General features: G+C 54.3%; 7 protein-coding genes across 7 annotated transcripts; 1 reads left to right on the top strand and 6 right to left on the bottom strand.

The window, feature by feature from the left end:
• Positions 1-5: 5 nt before the first annotated feature.
• On the bottom strand, positions 6-513 carry BP01DRAFT_3048 (uncharacterized protein). Its single transcript, XM_025572177.1, has one exon. The coding sequence runs from the start codon at positions 431-433 to the stop codon at positions 158-160; it is 276 nt and encodes a 91-aa protein (XP_025435643.1). The 5' UTR covers positions 434-513; the 3' UTR covers positions 6-157.
• An 81-nt stretch (positions 514-594) lies between these two features.
• BP01DRAFT_286940 (uncharacterized protein) lies at positions 595-1,659 on the bottom strand (the record flags this gene model as incomplete). Its single annotated transcript, XM_025571485.1, has 1 exon — positions 595-1,659. A coding segment is annotated over one exon (1,065 nt), but the record flags the coding sequence as incomplete, so codon positions are not given.
• Positions 1,660-2,323: 664 nt separating this feature from the next.
• BP01DRAFT_352224 (LCCL domain-containing protein) lies at positions 2,324-4,852 on the bottom strand. Its single transcript, XM_025573900.1, has 2 exons — positions 4,145-4,852; positions 2,324-4,089 (listed from the first exon to the last, which is right to left on the bottom strand). Exons 1-2 carry the CDS (start codon positions 4,606-4,608, stop codon positions 2,496-2,498), a joined length of 2,058 nt encoding a protein of 685 aa, XP_025435641.1. The 5' UTR covers positions 4,609-4,852; the 3' UTR covers positions 2,324-2,495.
• Positions 4,853-5,116: 264 nt separating this feature from the next.
• BP01DRAFT_352222 (glycoside hydrolase family 76 protein) lies at positions 5,117-7,458 on the bottom strand. Its single transcript, XM_025573899.1, has 4 exons — positions 6,945-7,458; positions 6,564-6,808; positions 6,031-6,480; positions 5,117-5,964 (listed from the first exon to the last, which is right to left on the bottom strand). Exons 1-4 carry the CDS (start codon positions 7,042-7,044, stop codon positions 5,389-5,391), a joined length of 1,371 nt encoding a protein of 456 aa, XP_025435640.1. The 5' UTR covers positions 7,045-7,458; the 3' UTR covers positions 5,117-5,388.
• Positions 7,459-8,456: 998 nt separating this feature from the next.
• BP01DRAFT_352220 (Clr5 domain-containing protein) lies at positions 8,457-10,745 on the bottom strand. Its single transcript, XM_025573898.1, has 2 exons — positions 10,375-10,745; positions 8,457-10,250 (listed from the first exon to the last, which is right to left on the bottom strand). The coding sequence occupies exons 1-2, from the start codon at positions 10,488-10,490 to the stop codon at positions 8,537-8,539; spliced, it is 1,830 nt and encodes a 609-aa protein (XP_025435639.1). The 5' UTR covers positions 10,491-10,745; the 3' UTR covers positions 8,457-8,536.
• Positions 10,746-11,104: 359 nt separating this feature from the next.
• Positions 11,105-12,661, top strand: lysB (homoisocitrate dehydrogenase lysB). The gene is made up of 4 exons (XM_025573897.1): positions 11,105-11,197; positions 11,267-11,307; positions 11,391-11,560; positions 11,656-12,661. The coding sequence occupies exons 1-4, from the start codon at positions 11,167-11,169 to the stop codon at positions 12,509-12,511; spliced, it is 1,098 nt and encodes a 365-aa protein (XP_025435638.1). The 5' UTR covers positions 11,105-11,166; the 3' UTR covers positions 12,512-12,661.
• Positions 12,662-13,637: 976 nt separating this feature from the next.
• On the bottom strand, positions 13,638-15,620 carry BP01DRAFT_352217 (putative sulfate/molybdate transporter). Its single transcript, XM_025573896.1, has one exon. It carries the CDS (start codon positions 15,368-15,370, stop codon positions 14,063-14,065), a length of 1,308 nt encoding a protein of 435 aa, XP_025435637.1. The 5' UTR covers positions 15,371-15,620; the 3' UTR covers positions 13,638-14,062.
• Positions 15,621-15,959: the final 339 nt, after the last annotated feature.

The raw sequence follows: 15,959 nt of genomic DNA, 5'->3' as shown, positions 1-15,959 counted from the left end.
TGTAACTTATAGCTTAGCTCTAAAACAGCACCCGCAAGCAAACATAACCACCTTTTTCTCATGCACCACCTGGAACTGTCATTGAGGTATCATTCTATGGACAAACAGACATTAAAATGACATATCACAGGGTCATAATTATCAGACAAGAACCCATTCATATCCCATGCATAAACCATCCAGAATAGTCTAAAGAAGCAGAATTGGGCGGTAAGGGTAATATGCACACACACGCCCACAGAGAAAGAAAGTAACCAGACAAGAAGAAGAAGAAGAAGAAGAGGAGGAGGAGAAGAAGAAGAAGAAGAAGAAGAAGAAGAAGAAGAAGAAGAAGAAGAAGAAGAAGAAGAATAAGAAGAAGAAGAAGAATAAGAAGAAGAAGAAGAAGAAGAAGAAAAAAAAAACAAACAAGAAGACTCCTATATACTCCCATAACCGACTGGGATGAAGCCGCAGCTCCACAATTTTGTCACATGAAAAGAAAAGAGATGTTTGAAAAGAGACACTTTGTGGCCTAGCTTTTTTTTTTTTTCACCCCCCAAGGCCACCAGGGTGATTCAAGCAGAAGCAGCCCAAGAACCTACCTGCTCCTGCTCAGCCCATCAACCCTCCCAGCACCACGCGACTGACCCCAGCAATCTCACTCTTGGCCTGCAAGCGACTCGAGTCCTCGAACTCGCGCACAATCCCGGCGACCATGATCTTGCGAATCTTGGCATCGGCCTTGGAGAACATCTCGCCCATAGCCACGGTACAGATACTGGGAGTGTAGACCAGCGAGATCAGGCGGGTGTAGCAGTCGATGAGCACGTCGCACAGGGTGACGAAGGTCTCGAAGTAATCGGGTTCGAAGGGCAGCAGTGGGGTGAGGAGGTAGGTGTACTCCTCACCGGGCAGGAGCTCGGAGGCCTCGGTGTGGGGGAAGGCGCCCATGGAAGCGGCGGCAGAGGAGGCGGAGGCGTGGGCGGCGGAGGCGGAGGAAGCGGAGGACGAGGAGACGCTGGCGGCGGCGGAGGCCATGGCTTTCAAGTCGGAGGGATCGCTGGACTGCATGGGAAGGCCGATCTCGGTGGCGGAGCTGGCGCGGCGGGCCTTGGAGGAGTAGGCGCCGGAGGCGTGGGCGGCGCGCTTGAACATCTGGGGGATGCGGGCGCGGGCGAGGGCGGAGGCGGTGGAGGAGGGGGGCCCGTCGGGCGGATGCACCTGCTGGAAGGCCTCGAACTCGACGAGGAGGGCGTTGAGGGCGCGCAGGAACTCGACCGGGGTGGTGGCCACGTCCAGGATCGGCGGTAGGGACAAGCCTAGCAGCAGGAAGTTGATGGCCCGCCGCGACAGCTTGCGGCTTTCAAAGTACGCCAGCCGGCTGATGTCCGCCCGTGAGAAGTGTACCGTGTTGAACCAGTAGATCCGCCCCTCGTGCGCCTTGCGCAGGTACCCCAGCGTCGAGATCCGCTTCGCCGCCATGTCGTGGATGTGTTGGTAGACCGCCGCCGCGCTCTGCGGGCCGTACGACCCGTTGCTGCTGGTCAGGGGCGGCGGCATCGTCCCCGCGCTGCTGCCGCTGTGACCCAGCCCAATGCCGCTGCTGCCTTCATGGATGCTAGATTTGGTATCGCGGCGGGTGAGGCTCGGGGCGAAGGTCGAGGACATCATTCTGGTTCGTGGGGGAGAGAGGAGGGAGGGGGAGAGAATAATTTGGAGGGCACGGGGGGGGGGGGGGGGGGGGAAGGTACTAAGTGGGTTGAGAAGAGAGAAAGAAAGAGGACGCTGTGGTTGTGGCAGGCGGGGCGGCCTGCCCGCAGATTGCTGGGATTGAAGTCAAGTATGCGATTGCTGTGGGATGATATCTGGTCTGCAATCCAGTTCAATCAATCATGCTGTAGATGTTGTTCCAGGGGGGCGAGCGAGAGGGGCCCGTGGAGTGACGGGAGGTGCGGACCAACAACTGCCTCCCTCTCCGCAATCCACCTGTTAGTCAAACACTGCAAACTACGGAGTACACTTACTTACCTTCGCCCGGGTCACATGATGGCCCGGAGAATTAAGGAGAGCTCGAGTCTCTGGACATGGACTTCACCTGATGTTGCTTCACGGTCGATGGACACTTCCTGACTGAGCGAGTTTCATCTTGATGACCTCGCCTCCTGTTTCCGCTCTGGACGTACTATGCTAAGAGCGTTGTTCTCGAAATCTTGCTCATCAACTTCTTCAAGAGGAGCAGTCCGATATGTACTTGTCTTCTCGATTTTTGTGACATCTGGAACTGCATTCGGCAATGATCGGGCAAATACTTCCTCTATCTATCAATATTATGGTATGTCATCGGGAATGTAGTTTTATAACCTCATATATATCTGTGTAGTTCTATTTACCATCTACTATCAAAGCATGCAGAGATACCATCCCCGAACAGGCGGAGGCTATCATTAATCAAAAGCACAGATGCATACTCCACCAACACCAGCTCGAAGAGCCTCTATGCAATAACCCCTAATCTAGGACTTCGGGGCTGGCGGAGAGATCCAGCGCCCATCTTGCAGCCAGACTCCAGCCCCGCCGTACTTGCCGGCTTCCGCTCCCTTGAGGAACGCAAAGCGGAAGAAAAGATCTTCTGGCTTGGAATCTTCATCCTCACTAAAGTTCTCCATGTCCATCGAATCACTCTCAATGGTCGGTCTGTGTAGCAACTCGAGTCCGCTATGTCCATGTCTATGCCAGATGAATTCGCCAAGCTTGTCCTCGTCAAGGTACCCGCGCCAGCGTTCGACGTCATTGACTAGGACCGAGATTCCATCCACGCCCAATTTGGCCATGCGTTGTCTCTCCCACAGAGTGAAAGTGATGTTGCCGTTGCCATGATGAGCCTCATGAGAGCTCGTGCCCGGCAGCGAAATGGACACGGAGGAATCGCTGATGTTGGGGAAGGTGCCGCCCCACCACCCGTGCGCTCCACCGGGGCCCGGGGCTTGCTCGCCCAGAGCCGCGGGCGTTTCGATGATCGACGCGAACCCCCACCGGGCAACACCATTGATGAAGAGACCCAGAAGCAACCCCTGGTAGATCAAAGAGGGTCGTGTCGGGAGGGCCGTTCCAGGCATGAGGAGAATGGCGAGAATGTAATGGTGAATGCGCAAGCGTAGGCCCGGCAAAGGGAGCAAAATTAGAAGAATGAGGCCCATTGTACAATAGATCTTGAGGTATCGCGGCATTAAGCCGCCCATGCGGATTTGCCAAGCTTGTGTCAGAATGATACAGATCACGGTCGGAATGACGAGCGCCAGCGCTACTTTGGCTCCGGGCTGTTTTTGGATGTCGTGAGGTGTTAATCTCTCCAAGGGAATCAGCCTCGCAAAAGTATAGTTGTTGAGACCGCCGATGAATGCAGGTGGCAAGTAAAGTAGCGTCTTCGTGAACTGGTAGACAGGCTCTGATAGCGGAGCCAGCAGCGGTCGAGCGCAGTACTTATATAGGACGAAGGCCACGAACGAGGCCGGTAGCAATCGTGAGAGCAGACTCGAGAGTAGGTCGGCAAACTGGGTGAAAGAAGGCGGATCCGAGACCAGACCGACTTGGCAGAACACCATGAAGAAGGTGCTGAAGAAAAGCACCGGCGGAGAGGTGCAGAAGAGCCAAAGCACGCTCAAGACACCGATAGTTATGCCGAGCAGGGGCCACCGAGGATCCTGGGGGCACGTCGCCTGCGACGAAGACAGCTCCACGAAGCTGAACGACTTGGGGAAAGTAGATGGAAATCCGACCGAGCGAATTCCGTTCTGCTGTGACGGCGGGAACGAGTGCGCAGCACCTTCCAACCTTACGACACCACAGCCACCAACGGTATTCGTGATGACTCCTGCATGAATGGCCGCCTGGCAGACGTAACTGTCTGCTCGATAGATACCGGGCTCATCCGAACCCGGCTCCGGTCCACCCACAACTAGGCCCCGATAGCTATAGGTCTCATTTCCAACCATATGGGGCTCTAGCAATTTGGCGTCGCGACAGTTAGCAGGACAGCGAAAGGCGATAGTGGACTCCGAGAATGGGCGACAGTCGTTTCCATTCAAACCGCATTCGTTCCCGTGCGCCCTACATATATGTATTAGCTCAATCCGGTCGACAATGTGAGCGCAACTCAACCTACCAGAAACTTGTCCGACAAGAGAGTGTCTGGGGTCGCCCATAGCCCTCGATGTACCCTGCTTGCCGAGAGTGCCATAGCACCAAGCTCCACGGCAGAAGCCAGACGGCGTACAGCAACAGCAGGAGCGCGATCTTCTGTTTGCGTTTGGGGAAGAAGCGCTCAAAATAGCGAACCGGAAGTTCTTGAATGCGCGGGAACAATGGCTTCAGAAGCAGTGACTGCGGGGGATTCGGACCCTTGACCCATTCCGCGGTGGCTCGACCGAATTTCCGCAGTGGTAGTGGTACCCAGCCCCAGCGAAAAGACTTAGATGACTCCCGTAGCCAGACGGGGAGATATCGGAGCGCGGCTTCCTCATCTTGAGGCTGATCGGCAGTGTCGGCATCGACGGATCGAGCCTCTTCCTCATCCAGTGACCCCGGGATGTACGGCCGAGAAGTATCCTCAGGGCCTTCGCCGAGCATTTTCTCTTTGAGAGATAGTGGCTATGGTGTGCAATCGGGGTTGGCGATAAAGCGGCAGACTGTATGCAGGGTTCTGAGGGAGACCGACGTATCTAAGTGGGGGTGGGCCGCGAACAGCGGAAAGAAGAAGCCAAGGGCCTAAAGCTCGGTGCAATCTAGATCGGGTCCCAGCCGTAGGAAGACCCTTCTCGGCAAAGAAAAGAGATAATGCAAGTTGAGATATACGAGAAGACACACTATGAAATAACGGAGGGAACAAATGATTGTCCAGGGAGGCAAGAAAAGACAGAAGAGAGGATGAAAGAGAAGGAGAGAGAGTCCAACGCCGCGCCGCGCCGCCTGTCGAAGCCTTGCCTTTTAAGGTTCAGGTCACTCGCCCCAATCACCTGCCATCCCGACCATTCAGCGTCTCTCCGCTATGCTTATGTCACTTCCACACTCCGCAGTGTTCCTGCGGAGGAATGTCATTAGGTAAGCCTGCCATTTGTCTCGCAAAGAGCCGGATTCCCGCAAGAGGTATACTCCGTACTGTGTACCTGTAGAACTTCCAAAATTATCTTCTCTATATACAATCATATACCTCACATATAAAAGGCATCGAGAGACGAATCATCCAATCCTATACACATTGCGCCTTTCAACAATACAATATGTACCAGACCCATCAAACCCAGAGCACCTCGGATGCTCGGAAACAGAAATCGAAATATGTCGGCGTGGTAGGATGACAACCACGTACTATATAAGAGCAACGTCAGACCAAGCTGTCATTGCCGTGGGCTAACCTCCGAGGAGCATCCAAGCAACCATGCCACCCCACGCGCAGACAAAGACAATCGTCAAGATAGATGCACCAGCCTTGTCACCGGCGGTGATTGTCCGGGTTGTAGTCGAATCACCAGTGCTGTCTCCTCTCCCAGCGTTCGGGTCACTGGTACTGTTGCCTCCGGTGGTGGAAGTCACTGGGCCCTTTTTCTTGGTGGTAATCAAAACAGACGAAAGGACGTTGGTGACGGCGATCTCTTCCTCCATGCCATTCCAGCCATCCCACTTCTTAGGGTACCACCGCACACCACAAGTGTTGTTGCCCAGGCCATCGCAGGAAGCAGCAGCAGCCTCAGCGGAACCCTGCAGCTTCGGCAAGATCTGATCGTACGTCGAGGGAACGACCATGGCCACAAACCCAAGCCACCCAGTGACCAAACCCTTGAAAAGAATTTCGTTGTCGTTGCACACCTCCAAGGGTTCGCAAAGTTCCTCCGACATGATATTGCCGCCATACTTGGCCGGAAAGAAAGTAGTCAGCGTCACGTTGAGTAGGCCATCAACGGCAGTCTTCCATTTAGCCTTGCCCGTCTGTCGTTTCCTCTCGAGTTAGCCTCCATGTATCCAATATTCTTAGTCTGTCCAGGCCTTTCTTACATAGTTATACATATATGCAGCTCCCATGAGATAGGTGCCGTAGTTGTAGGACCATTGGTTGTTTCCCTGCGTTGTGCATCCATTATCGATGTCGGTAGAATCAGCCACATTCCAGGTTTCGTTGTTGAGGAGCGGAACTGAGGCGGACCAGTCGAAAATCTTCTCGGCCCAGTCGGCGTACGTATCGTTGTTCGTGTAGCGGGCCAGACGGGCGGCCAGCTGAAACAATCCGCCATTGGAGATGGCGTTCTTCATGTCATAACCAGCCTCGTATGGCCAGATCTGCCAGCGCAAACCGCCGCCGCAGCTGGAGGTGTCCCAGCGCGCGACTTGGGTGTTGTAGACGCCCTGTGCGAGAGCGAGCCAGGAGTAGCCATCGGTCGAATCGGCGAAGTCGATTTCGGCCGCGGTCATCGCCGCAAGACCCCAGAACATTTGATCGTCGTTACCCTAACCGCAGGTGTCCAATATGAGTAATCGTCCACATTACCGGATACCGTAACAGAACATATGAGCACATCAGCACCACGTACCAGATAACTGCTGTAATTGGCGGGCATGTAGTCACAATCGCCAGCTTGATGCTGCATACCCTGACGGACCTCGTCGTTGTAGGTGCTGTCGCCAGTGTAGTAATAGTATAGAAGTAAACTCATGAAAAGCGCACTGCCTTCCCACCACTTGGATGGGAATGCACCAGGGTTTCCACCAGTCTCATTGCCGTGGTACCAGGTCATTGACCCGTACGCTGCCTCGCTCGCCGCAGACTTGATGGATGCTGGGTTGATAGACGGTGATCAGTTGATGTATAAAGCCATGGTTGATGAACGTCATGTTAATTGCCAGCCCGAATCGGGTTGGCAGTTGACGGATCAGGGGGAGTAGACGGCAAGATAAGAAAGCGGAGGGCGTACATTCACTATTGATATCAATGTCGATTGCATGTGCGACATGGCCGAAGAGGCCGGTATTCAAAAGCAGCCCCCCATGGAGAGCACCATGGAGGAAGCGCATGGTGGGAGACGAGGACTTGGAGGACACTGGAGGGGGGCAATGAGCGACAGGAGGAATAAGAGACCGTGACACAAAGAATCAGAAACGAAGGAAAGTCACGGTTAACCAGCGGGGATGAAGCCAGACGGGCGGAACGATCGAGAGTGTGGAGGGGAAAGAAGGAAAAGGGTCGGACAGAAGATGATGGACGGGTTCGGGAGAAAGAGTGTAGTGAGAGAGATGACGGCGTCTGGCCGCAGCGACAGCAGCAATAATTGCCAGTAACTTTAGAAAGCAAGCATTGGGGACTGCAGCAAAAGCAGGAAAATGGGGCCCGGGGGGGGAGGGTTCACAGGGAGGGGGGCACAGCACTAGACTAGACTGCTTGCCGCCAGCCCGTCTCAGGTTCCAGAATTTTGTTATTGATTTTATTATCGGAAGGGAAAAAGGAGATTAGCGAACCAGTGGCCAGTCATGGGGACACAATTGGGGGGGTTTAAGGGACAATCGGGCGGACCACGTCAGCCTCAGCTCGCTCGTGCAATGATGATTGAGCATCGGCTGGTTATTCTTGGAACAAATTGGTGACCTCCCCCATTGAATGGCGTGACAAAGACTGTGTTCAGGGACCCAGGGACCCAGGGACCCAGGGTCGACTGGGTTCAATCGAGGCTTTTCTTTTCTGGTCAGTGGTCATCGGTCACCGATTGTACTTCATGTCCGGTTCTGATTTATCTTTTGCCTTTTGTACCCCTTGATGAGCTTTTGGTATGCGGTCGGATCCTAAGCTTTTTTGCCCAGCTTTTGCCAATATTGCCAATCCCCGATCGGTCCGTGTCACAAACAACTTCAAGCATGAGGCTATGTGCCGAGAAACACATTCGTCAGGGGTGAGACATGGACAGTCTCGTTCTGGACAGTACTCTTTTTTTTTGGCGCTCAGCATATAACCACAGAACAATCTGACTAAGAACGGGGTCACTTAGTAAGTTGACCACTTACAGTAGCCAAGGTCGACACGCACATCATCGCCATGGTTCCCACTGCTGCCTTGTCTGCTTGTTTCGCAGCCCAGCCATCAATGCGTCATTTTGAGGAAGTAGGTTGTGTGGAGCGAGAAAGAAATACGAATACGCGCGGAAATCGACCAGCAAACACAAAAGAGATGGCACAGACCGTGCAAGAGAGCACTAGATGACTAGATGAGTATCTATCCGGAGGTACACAGAGCTCGGGTCAAGAGTACGACAGGAGGGAGTACTACACATCCGCATACATAGTAAATGTTGGGAGGGGGTTTCACCCCGCATAGGTTTGCCATTGGCTCCACCGTCCACTATGAAACAACAATGCGCCCCATCCCTCTCATTCACGATTATTACACCCAACAACCTAGGGAAAGTAAATAGAACATAAATATACATTTTCCATCTAATAAATTGGTTGCATAATGTGCAGCTATGGGTATCAGTAACATTACTGTAGTGAAGTTATGGCTGATTGGCGTGAAATGTCAAATCTGGTCCAAGGTAAAGACAAACGTCGCTTTCCTTCCATGGACATGAGTTAAATAAGCATCTAACTCGTGCTCTTCATCGATGACAAACGAGAGCTCATTGCCCTTCTCGTCACGGTCAGTCCCTTCTACCTTGGTGATAACGGCGTCGGGATATCGTGCTGCGACCAACTGCTGGAGTTCGGTCAACGATCGGGCGGTGAGCTTATCCACCCATGTCTTAGCATCTCCATGTAATGGACTCTGGGGATGGACGCGGAGATAGACGGGAACGTGCAGGAGGGACGTCCCCAGCATGGGATCCACATAGCCAAAGGCATTGCCCGAGTCCGCATGGGCAGCGGTGGCAAAGGAGGGATCGTTGGCGGCTTGCAATAACGAAGGGTCAATCTGCATGTCTCCCAGGTCGCTATGAGATACTGACGCACTGGCCAGGGCCTGCGAAGCTAGCGTGCTGATGCCATTCGCGATGCCACTGCCAAACGTAGCATTGACGCTGACGGGCGGACTCTCCAGATCTGGGCTGGCCACATGGGAGTGAGTGACCGACGACTTCCGGGCGGGATGCCGCTTCGTTTGATCATCGCGAAGCCGTTTCATGACGTCGCGACAAAGAACCTCGAGCGCCTTCAATTTTGTCGCATGCTCAGGGTCCGCGGCGCCGGGGGCCAGAATGCGCCGTAGAAGCTCCGAGTTCTGAATCCAGTGTTCCTTTAATTCCTTCCAATGCTCATCTCCTGCCTCCAGCTTACTGGTGAAGTGATCTGCCTTGAGCGTATTGTAGAAAGCATTCCGAATCTGGCGACTCTCCTCCGGATTGATACCCAGGGCATTTTTCGCCTCAGCAATAGTCATCCGGCGCTCCAACGTTCGCATTCTTTTCGTCACATCAGTACAGACGACATCCAGCGCCAGCGACTTGACATCCAATTGGTTCGGATCATGAAAGACTTGCTGAAGGTGATAGGACTCCTGGATCAATTTGTTCTTCGCCTCCTGCCATCTCTCGGGCCCAGCCACCGTTTTCTTGATGAAGCCTGCTTCCTCACAGATCTGCTGAAACTGGTCCCGAATCTGGCGATACATCGCATTATCCAAGTTTAGATACTTCTTACTCTCGTCAATCGTCGTCTCCGACGGAAATCGAGGCGGTCCCGGAGGGTCCGCCGGCATGCCTGCCCATCCACGCGTGCGCCGACGACGTTTGCGATTCGCCCACCGTTCGGCACTCTCAGCCTTCAGCTTATCCAGTCTCTCTTTGCGCTTGACCAGCGCCTCGGCCGACAAGCCTGGAGGAATCGGGGAAGTGCTCGACGCGTCGGCAGGGGCGGCGTCAGGGGCGGCGGAGGCGACCGGGGGAAGAGGATCCTCAGCCTCGTCGAACGGCAACCCGGACTTGTACACTTCCTGCTGCAGGGCCAGCAGACCCTCATCCTCCGGTAACTGCTGCACAGGCGTCTGCATCATCCGCGACTGCGACTTCATGCCGTTGGGGACGCGAAGCAGCCAGCGGTTCTTGGCGCGCACGCGCATCAACTCCCGCTCTTTAATCTCGAAGCCTTCCTCATTGAGCATGCGCAGCATGTCCCGTTGGCTGGTGTTCCGCTCCCAGAGCTGTTTGACACGCGCCACGAGTTCGACATTCTTGTGTGCTGGGTTCTGTTTGGATGGAAAGCCCCATCGTTTGAACTGGGTCTGGAACGCTCGTTTACTGGAGAGACCAAATGACACAAAACAGGTTCATTGTCAGTGAAACGAGCCCGAGCAAGGGGTCTGGGGGGGGAGTTATTGAGCCGGGTGCAAGGTGGGAAATTAGGACTCGAAGTCGTACTCACCTCGGTGCAAATTGGTAGACATTCTTCATATACTCCATAATCTCCTCGAGCGCCTTCTTGTCTTTAATGTACATCTGATAACAGATCTCCCGCTTTCCTTCCCAGTCGTACACCATCCTGCCAAACAAAGCCGCGGCGCAGGCGGCTCCGCGACGGGGACAAACTTGAAGGTTGTATGTCCTCTTGTGAGAGGCCACCCCCCACGAGCTGTGGGAGGAGAAGGGGGAGGGGGGAGGAGGAAGGGCGAGGAACGCCTTCTCGTTCGACGCAAAGCGAGCGTGGACAAGCAGCTCGAGTGGAGTATCGGGTTGTATAGATCGCCAAACAGACGTCGGTTGTCCTTGTTGTACCCCGTAGTGCGTTCTTGTCCGGTGAGCTTTCTGGACCACCGTAGTCAGTTCTATCTGGGTGGGTGGGTTTCAAAGGGGGAGTCACGGGCACCTGACGTGCTATCACGTGACTCGCCCGAGGATCCTTTTCTGCTGGTCATGTGTTTTTGTCGTTTCCGTGTCGGAAAGGCGGTAAGTTAGCATTTCAAACAGTTTCTTCGACCACTTTTTCCCCACTGTTCAGCCCTGGAAATCTGGATTTCTCGTTGCGAGGTTGCAGACATTCTGCCGTTGAAGGCGGTGATTAGCGCGGTGAGGGGCTACCCCAAGACCGGGGGGGGTCCCCACCGACCCTCCGATTGCGGCGGTTTTTCTATCGGCCGTTTATAATGAGCTCGAGTCACACTTTAAACTCTCCTTGATTCTGCACAACAATTTGTTCTCAAACCTGCCGAAATTCACGATGGCTGCTGCTGCTAGAACTCTTCGCATTGGTGAGTTGCCAATTGCTCTTATAGCCTTCAATGGGCCCTCCTACTGACAACCTTACTCACGCTACATAGGTCTCATCCCCGGAGACGGTATCGGACGGGAGGTCATCCCGGTGAGTCACCCTTTACCTCTGCATGCAATTGTTGCACGACCCCATTTTTGGAGGGTTTTATGCTAAACATATGAGATGCACAGGCTGGTCGCCGCGTTCTGGAGGCTCTGCCTTCGTCGCTGAACCTGAACTTCAGCTTTGTCGATCTGGATGCTGGTTTCGACACCTTCAAGCGGACCGGTTCCGCTCTGCCGGATAAGACGGTCGAGACCTTGAAGAAGGAGTGTGACGGTGCTTTGTTCGGAGCTGTCAGGTAAGTTTGCCTCCCCATTTCTGGCACCTCGCAATCATTTCATCAGAAAACCATACTTGCACGGCCTCCACAAACTAAAGACACCCGAAAACCAGCTCCCCCAGCACCAAAGTAGCCGGCTACTCCTCCCCCATCGTCGCCCTCCGCAAGAAGCTCGACCTGTACGCCAACGTGCGGCCCGTGAAGACGACCGCCGGTGGCAGCCACAACGGCAAGCCGATCGACCTGGTGATCGTGCGCGAGAACACCGAGGACCTGTACGTGAAGGAGGAGACGACGCGCGAGACCCCCGAGGGCAAGGTCGCGGAGGCGATCAAGCGGATATCGGAGCGGGCCTCGTCGCGTATCTCGACCATTGCCGGAGAGATCGCGCTGCGCCGGCAGAAGATCCGCACCACGGGCCCCGCGGGGTTGTCCACCACGGCGCGCACCAGCCCCATGGTCACCATCACTCACAAGTCCAACGTGCTGTCGCAGACGGACGGCTTGTTCCGCGAGACCGCCCGGCGCGCTCTTGCCGCGAGCCAGTTCAAGGAGGTCGAGGTCGAGGAGCAGATCGTCGACTCCATGGTGTACAAGCTCTTCCGTCAGCCCGAGTACTACGACGTGATTGTGGCGCCGAACTTGTACGGTGACATCTTGTCTGACGGCGCTGCGGCCCTGGTCGGCAGTCTGGGTCTCGTGCCCAGCGCCAACGTCGGTGACGGTTTCGCCATCGGTGAGCCCTGCCACGGCAGTGCCCCCGATATTGAGGGCCAGGGCATCGCCAACCCCATCGCCACTCTCCGCAGTGTGGCGCTGATGCTCGAGTTCCTGGGCGAGGAGGCCGCCGCCGCCAAGATCTACGCCGCCGTCGATGGCAACCTCGATGAGGGCAAGTTCTTGTCGCCTGATATGGGTGGCAAGGCTACCACCCAGCAGGTGTTGGATGATGTTCTCAAGCGTTTGTAAGGGAGAGATCAGCGGTTGATTATGTATATTAGCGAGTGTGGGTTGTGAGAGTACACAACAAGGGACAAAAGTTGCGTTCTCGAGTGCTAGGTATGGGACCGGAATATTGATGATATACTGTTAGCTGTCTCTGTCCTCGAGTGGTTCAGTAAGTAAAAGACATTTTGTTCTGAATGCATGCGCTCGGTCTTCAATTGTATGGTTCTTGGCCGGCGGTACGTGGATTTGTCCATGCAAAATAGGATGCGGAGACTGAGAGAGTTCCCTTCTGTTGGCGGCTGCTCTTACTACTACAGTGAGGCAATCTAGCTCTATAATGCCCGAGTATCTTGTCTTCTAGTCGTCACCTTGGTTGAACATGCATAATTCTTCTTAAGTCTACTGTCTACCTACAATTCTCAAGCATATACGAACTCTTTCTTGTTGGTCAATTCAAATGCTACTAAGACCTGTGGTGGTTGCAGTGGTGTTTGATGTAGGCTCGGTTCTGAGATGCGAGCCGTGAAGCCGGCGTGTACTCTGTACAATGACTCTGTACAATTCCTGGCCATAGTCCTACCCACTACGCAATCGAAGAGGGTAAAGTAGATCGAGATTGTCAAATGGTCTCGTTTCTATCGATCCTCCAGCATCGACTTGAGTTGATAGTCCTGATCGCGTATAACGGTGCGTCTTAGATGACTACTATAAGAGAGACAGGAACAGTACCGCAGCGAATCGTAGGCTAATGATGGAACAGTCTGAGCACGGAGAAGAACAAGTGCACAACTGGGAGCGAATGTTGATGTTAGTAAGTATGTCGGCGATTATATGTTGGATGATGCGGCTGGCTGGTGGCTCATTGCATGCAGTGGTTCTTCAGTGACCCTGAATGGAATGGCGCCTGACAGGACCAGTTGTCCGGATAGGAATGTCGTTTTCACTCAAACCGACTTTTGTGGTGGTGCTATATACTTGGACCGATGGTCGATATCGAGAAGATCCGTATAAGCGGTGATTGATATTGTACAGTGCTGTGAAAGGGCTGTGCTCACAGTGGTAGACTTAGCCATAAACAGGTTCATGGCTTGTACGGCCCATAGATGTAGCTCTTACAGTCACACAACCTACGGAGTCATGTATGCTGTCCCTCCATATGCTGTCCCACTAGGCCCGTGCCCTTGTAGTACAAGAGTATGTATCCTATTTCCTGAATCTCTGATGGAAATCAATCTGTTTAGCACCAAGACCATCTTCTCCCATCTGAAGGGACATTCACCACCATGTTCCTGGATCCCTTGTACATACAATAGGTAGTCGTGTGGCAAGCCATCTGTGGTCAGTATATAGGTACACCAACCGACTTTCCAAAAACCAAAACCAAAACCATATTTCATAACTCATCTCGTTCGTGCTCCTCGTGCAGACCGACTCTCAGATACACCAAAATCGCCTCCAAACCAGAGAGCGTATATACACAGAGGGATCAACTATACAAAGAATCACGACCATGAAAAAGAGACTCATCGGTCACTACCACAATAGTACATGACTGACTCTCCCAAAACCCATTCACTCCAACTGAATCCGTCGCTGATTCCAGCGTTCACGGACCCGCTCAAACAGCGTGGGCAACTCATACCCCCAATGGCAGAGCATGCCCGCGACGAACCCGACGGCATCGTTCTTGAACCCCACCAGCAACCCCACCGTGACCATCATGACGGTCCACCGGCGCTTGCGCTCCCAATCGCTCAGCATGGGGCCGATCTCCTGCGCGCCGTCGCCGGCGAACCCGTGGTTTGCCTTGCGGATATCCCGCGCGCCGGTGGTGTTGAGCGACTCGCCCACGCTGACCAATTCCAGTCCTGCGGCGATGACCATGACGCCGAGCAGGGCGCTGGGGAAGCGCCGCAGCAGGCCGACGAGCGACTCCCCAAAGAAGACGCCGATGAGGAGCTTGAGCATACCCAAGAAGATGACGCTGGCGCCGGAGCGGGCGCCAAAGCGGTACTGCGCGGCCAAGCCGCCGGAGCCGTGGCAGACGGGCATCGCGCCGAACCAGCATCCGATGAGGTTCATGCCCGCCACGCTGAGGCCCACAGCAGTGATACTGGGGATCTCCTGGGTCGGGAGGAGGTCACTGGCCAAGTGGACTACGGCGACGACCGAGTTCAAGGTGGTCAGCGGGATCTGTCCAACCCCTGCGTCGAGGGCGCCGATGCGCCATTCGTGCGGGGTGGGGAGAACGGTGTAGGGGTGCCAGTAGTGGAGCGAGGGGAGGTCGGAGGCTAGCGCGCTGCCGATAATCGCGAATGACAGCCCCAGAATGAAGACAAGGAGGGCGTAGGGCACGTTGCGGTAGACGTTGGTGATGATGAGGAAGAGGAAGGCCGCCACAGCCCAGAGGCGGTTGTCAGCCCACGACGGCTGGACCCATCCGAGCGACGAGAGAATCGAGCCCCCCGACGCGATTATCAAGGATAGACCGGCCCCAACTTGGATGCCCTTGATGACGGGAATGGGAATGGCATTAGCAAACCAATTCAGGAGGCCGCTTATGCTGAAGAGAAAGACACAAGCCCCGACAAAGATACCAGCAGCGGCGATGGCTCCGTTGGAGAAGGTCCGGGCAATGGCCACAGCAGCGATGGCTTTCATGGGCTGGACGGGGAGAGGAATCCCAAAGAAGAGACCGGTCAGGATGTTGAACAGGCCGGAGAAAATCAAGGTGCTTGAGAGAGAAACGGTGCCATTGACGGCGAGGGCGAGGGCGATGGGCAGGAATGTGCCCAAATCGCCCAGAGAGCCGGAGACCTCAGAGACATAGTGATGTCGGAAGGTGTGGAAGTTATGGGAAGTCACTCGACGAAGATTCATGGTTACAGCGATGGAGAAAAGTAGGCGAAGGAGAAGAGATATATTCAGGGCCGTGGACAGTCGAAAGAAAGAAAGAGAAGAAAAGGCAGAAGCAGGAAAGCCGAGACAATGCGGAGACGATGATGGAATCTCGTATCGGCGAAAGGAAGATAAGCGCGTGTTTGGGATGGATTCCCCGCACAACACAACACCTTCAAGAAGATCAACTTCCCCTGATTCCGATTCAGGTTTCCACTGCCTTCGATTGTAGATCAGTTCCACTCTGCTGTCAACTCAAATCCCAACTTAAATTCAAAATGCTGGGTCAATCGGCGGAAAAACACACCCACAGAGTCACAGCCAGAGAGAAACAAAGACCGGGATTCTCCATTCCGCCTTTCATCCGCCGGCATTTCCTTCCGATCCACTCAAGTTAATCTCCGATACACCGACTGTCACTCGTGATGTACAGTGTACCTTTGAACGTTCATGACACTCTCTATAAACCATACAGTATACTATCAAATCAAGCCTCATCCAGATTTTCTCCAGCAGGCAGCTAGCAATGTAACCCCTCCCTCTACCCCTTACAGCCCCAATCCCACTGCCC

Source organism: Aspergillus saccharolyticus, assembly GCF_003184585.1.
Source record: "Aspergillus saccharolyticus JOP 1030-1 unplaced genomic scaffold BP01scaffold_1, whole genome shotgun sequence".
In the NCBI taxonomy this organism is placed as follows: Eukaryota; Fungi; Ascomycota; class Eurotiomycetes; order Eurotiales; family Aspergillaceae; genus Aspergillus; species Aspergillus saccharolyticus.
The sequence above is the reverse complement of the archived record's forward strand: the minus strand, read 5'-3'. Positions and strand labels throughout refer to the sequence as shown.

Excerpts from the sequence above, each read along its gene's own strand:
- BP01DRAFT_3048 (XM_025572177.1), bottom strand. The coding sequence starts at position 433 with ATGGGAGTATATAGGAGTCTTCTTGTTTGTTTTTTTTTTCTTCTTCTT.
- BP01DRAFT_352224 (XM_025573900.1), bottom strand. The coding sequence starts at position 4,608 with ATGCTCGGCGAAGGCCCTGAGGATACTTCTCGGCCGTACATCCCGGGG. Across the intron at positions 4,090-4,144 it reads TCTTGTCGGACAAGTTTCTG|GGCGCACGGGAACGAATGCG; the intron begins GTAGGTTGAGTT and ends ACATATATGTAG.
- BP01DRAFT_352222 (XM_025573899.1), bottom strand. The coding sequence starts at position 7,044 with ATGCGCTTCCTCCATGGTGCTCTCCATGGGGGGCTGCTTTTGAATACC. Across the intron at positions 6,809-6,944 it reads CATTGATATCAATAGTGAAT|CATCCATCAAGTCTGCGGCG; the intron begins GTACGCCCTCCG and ends CTATCAACCCAG. Across the intron at positions 5,965-6,030 it reads CTGCATATATGTATAACTAT|ACGGGCAAGGCTAAATGGAA; the intron begins GTAAGAAAGGCC and ends AGGAAACGACAG.
- BP01DRAFT_352220 (XM_025573898.1), bottom strand. The coding sequence starts at position 10,490 with ATGGTGTACGACTGGGAAGGAAAGCGGGAGATCTGTTATCAGATGTAC. Across the intron at positions 10,251-10,374 it reads GTCTACCAATTTGCACCGAG|TAAACGAGCGTTCCAGACCC; the intron begins GTGAGTACGACT and ends TGGTCTCTCCAG.
- lysB (XM_025573897.1), top strand. The coding sequence starts at position 11,167 with ATGGCTGCTGCTGCTAGAACTCTTCGCATTG. Across the intron at positions 11,308-11,390 it reads TCGGACGGGAGGTCATCCCG|GCTGGTCGCCGCGTTCTGGA; the intron begins GTGAGTCACCCT and ends TGAGATGCACAG. Across the intron at positions 11,561-11,655 it reads GCTTTGTTCGGAGCTGTCAG|CTCCCCCAGCACCAAAGTAG; the intron begins GTAAGTTTGCCT and ends CCCGAAAACCAG.
- BP01DRAFT_352217 (XM_025573896.1), bottom strand. The coding sequence starts at position 15,370 with ATGAATCTTCGTCGAGTGACTTCCCATAACTTCCACACCTTCCGACAT.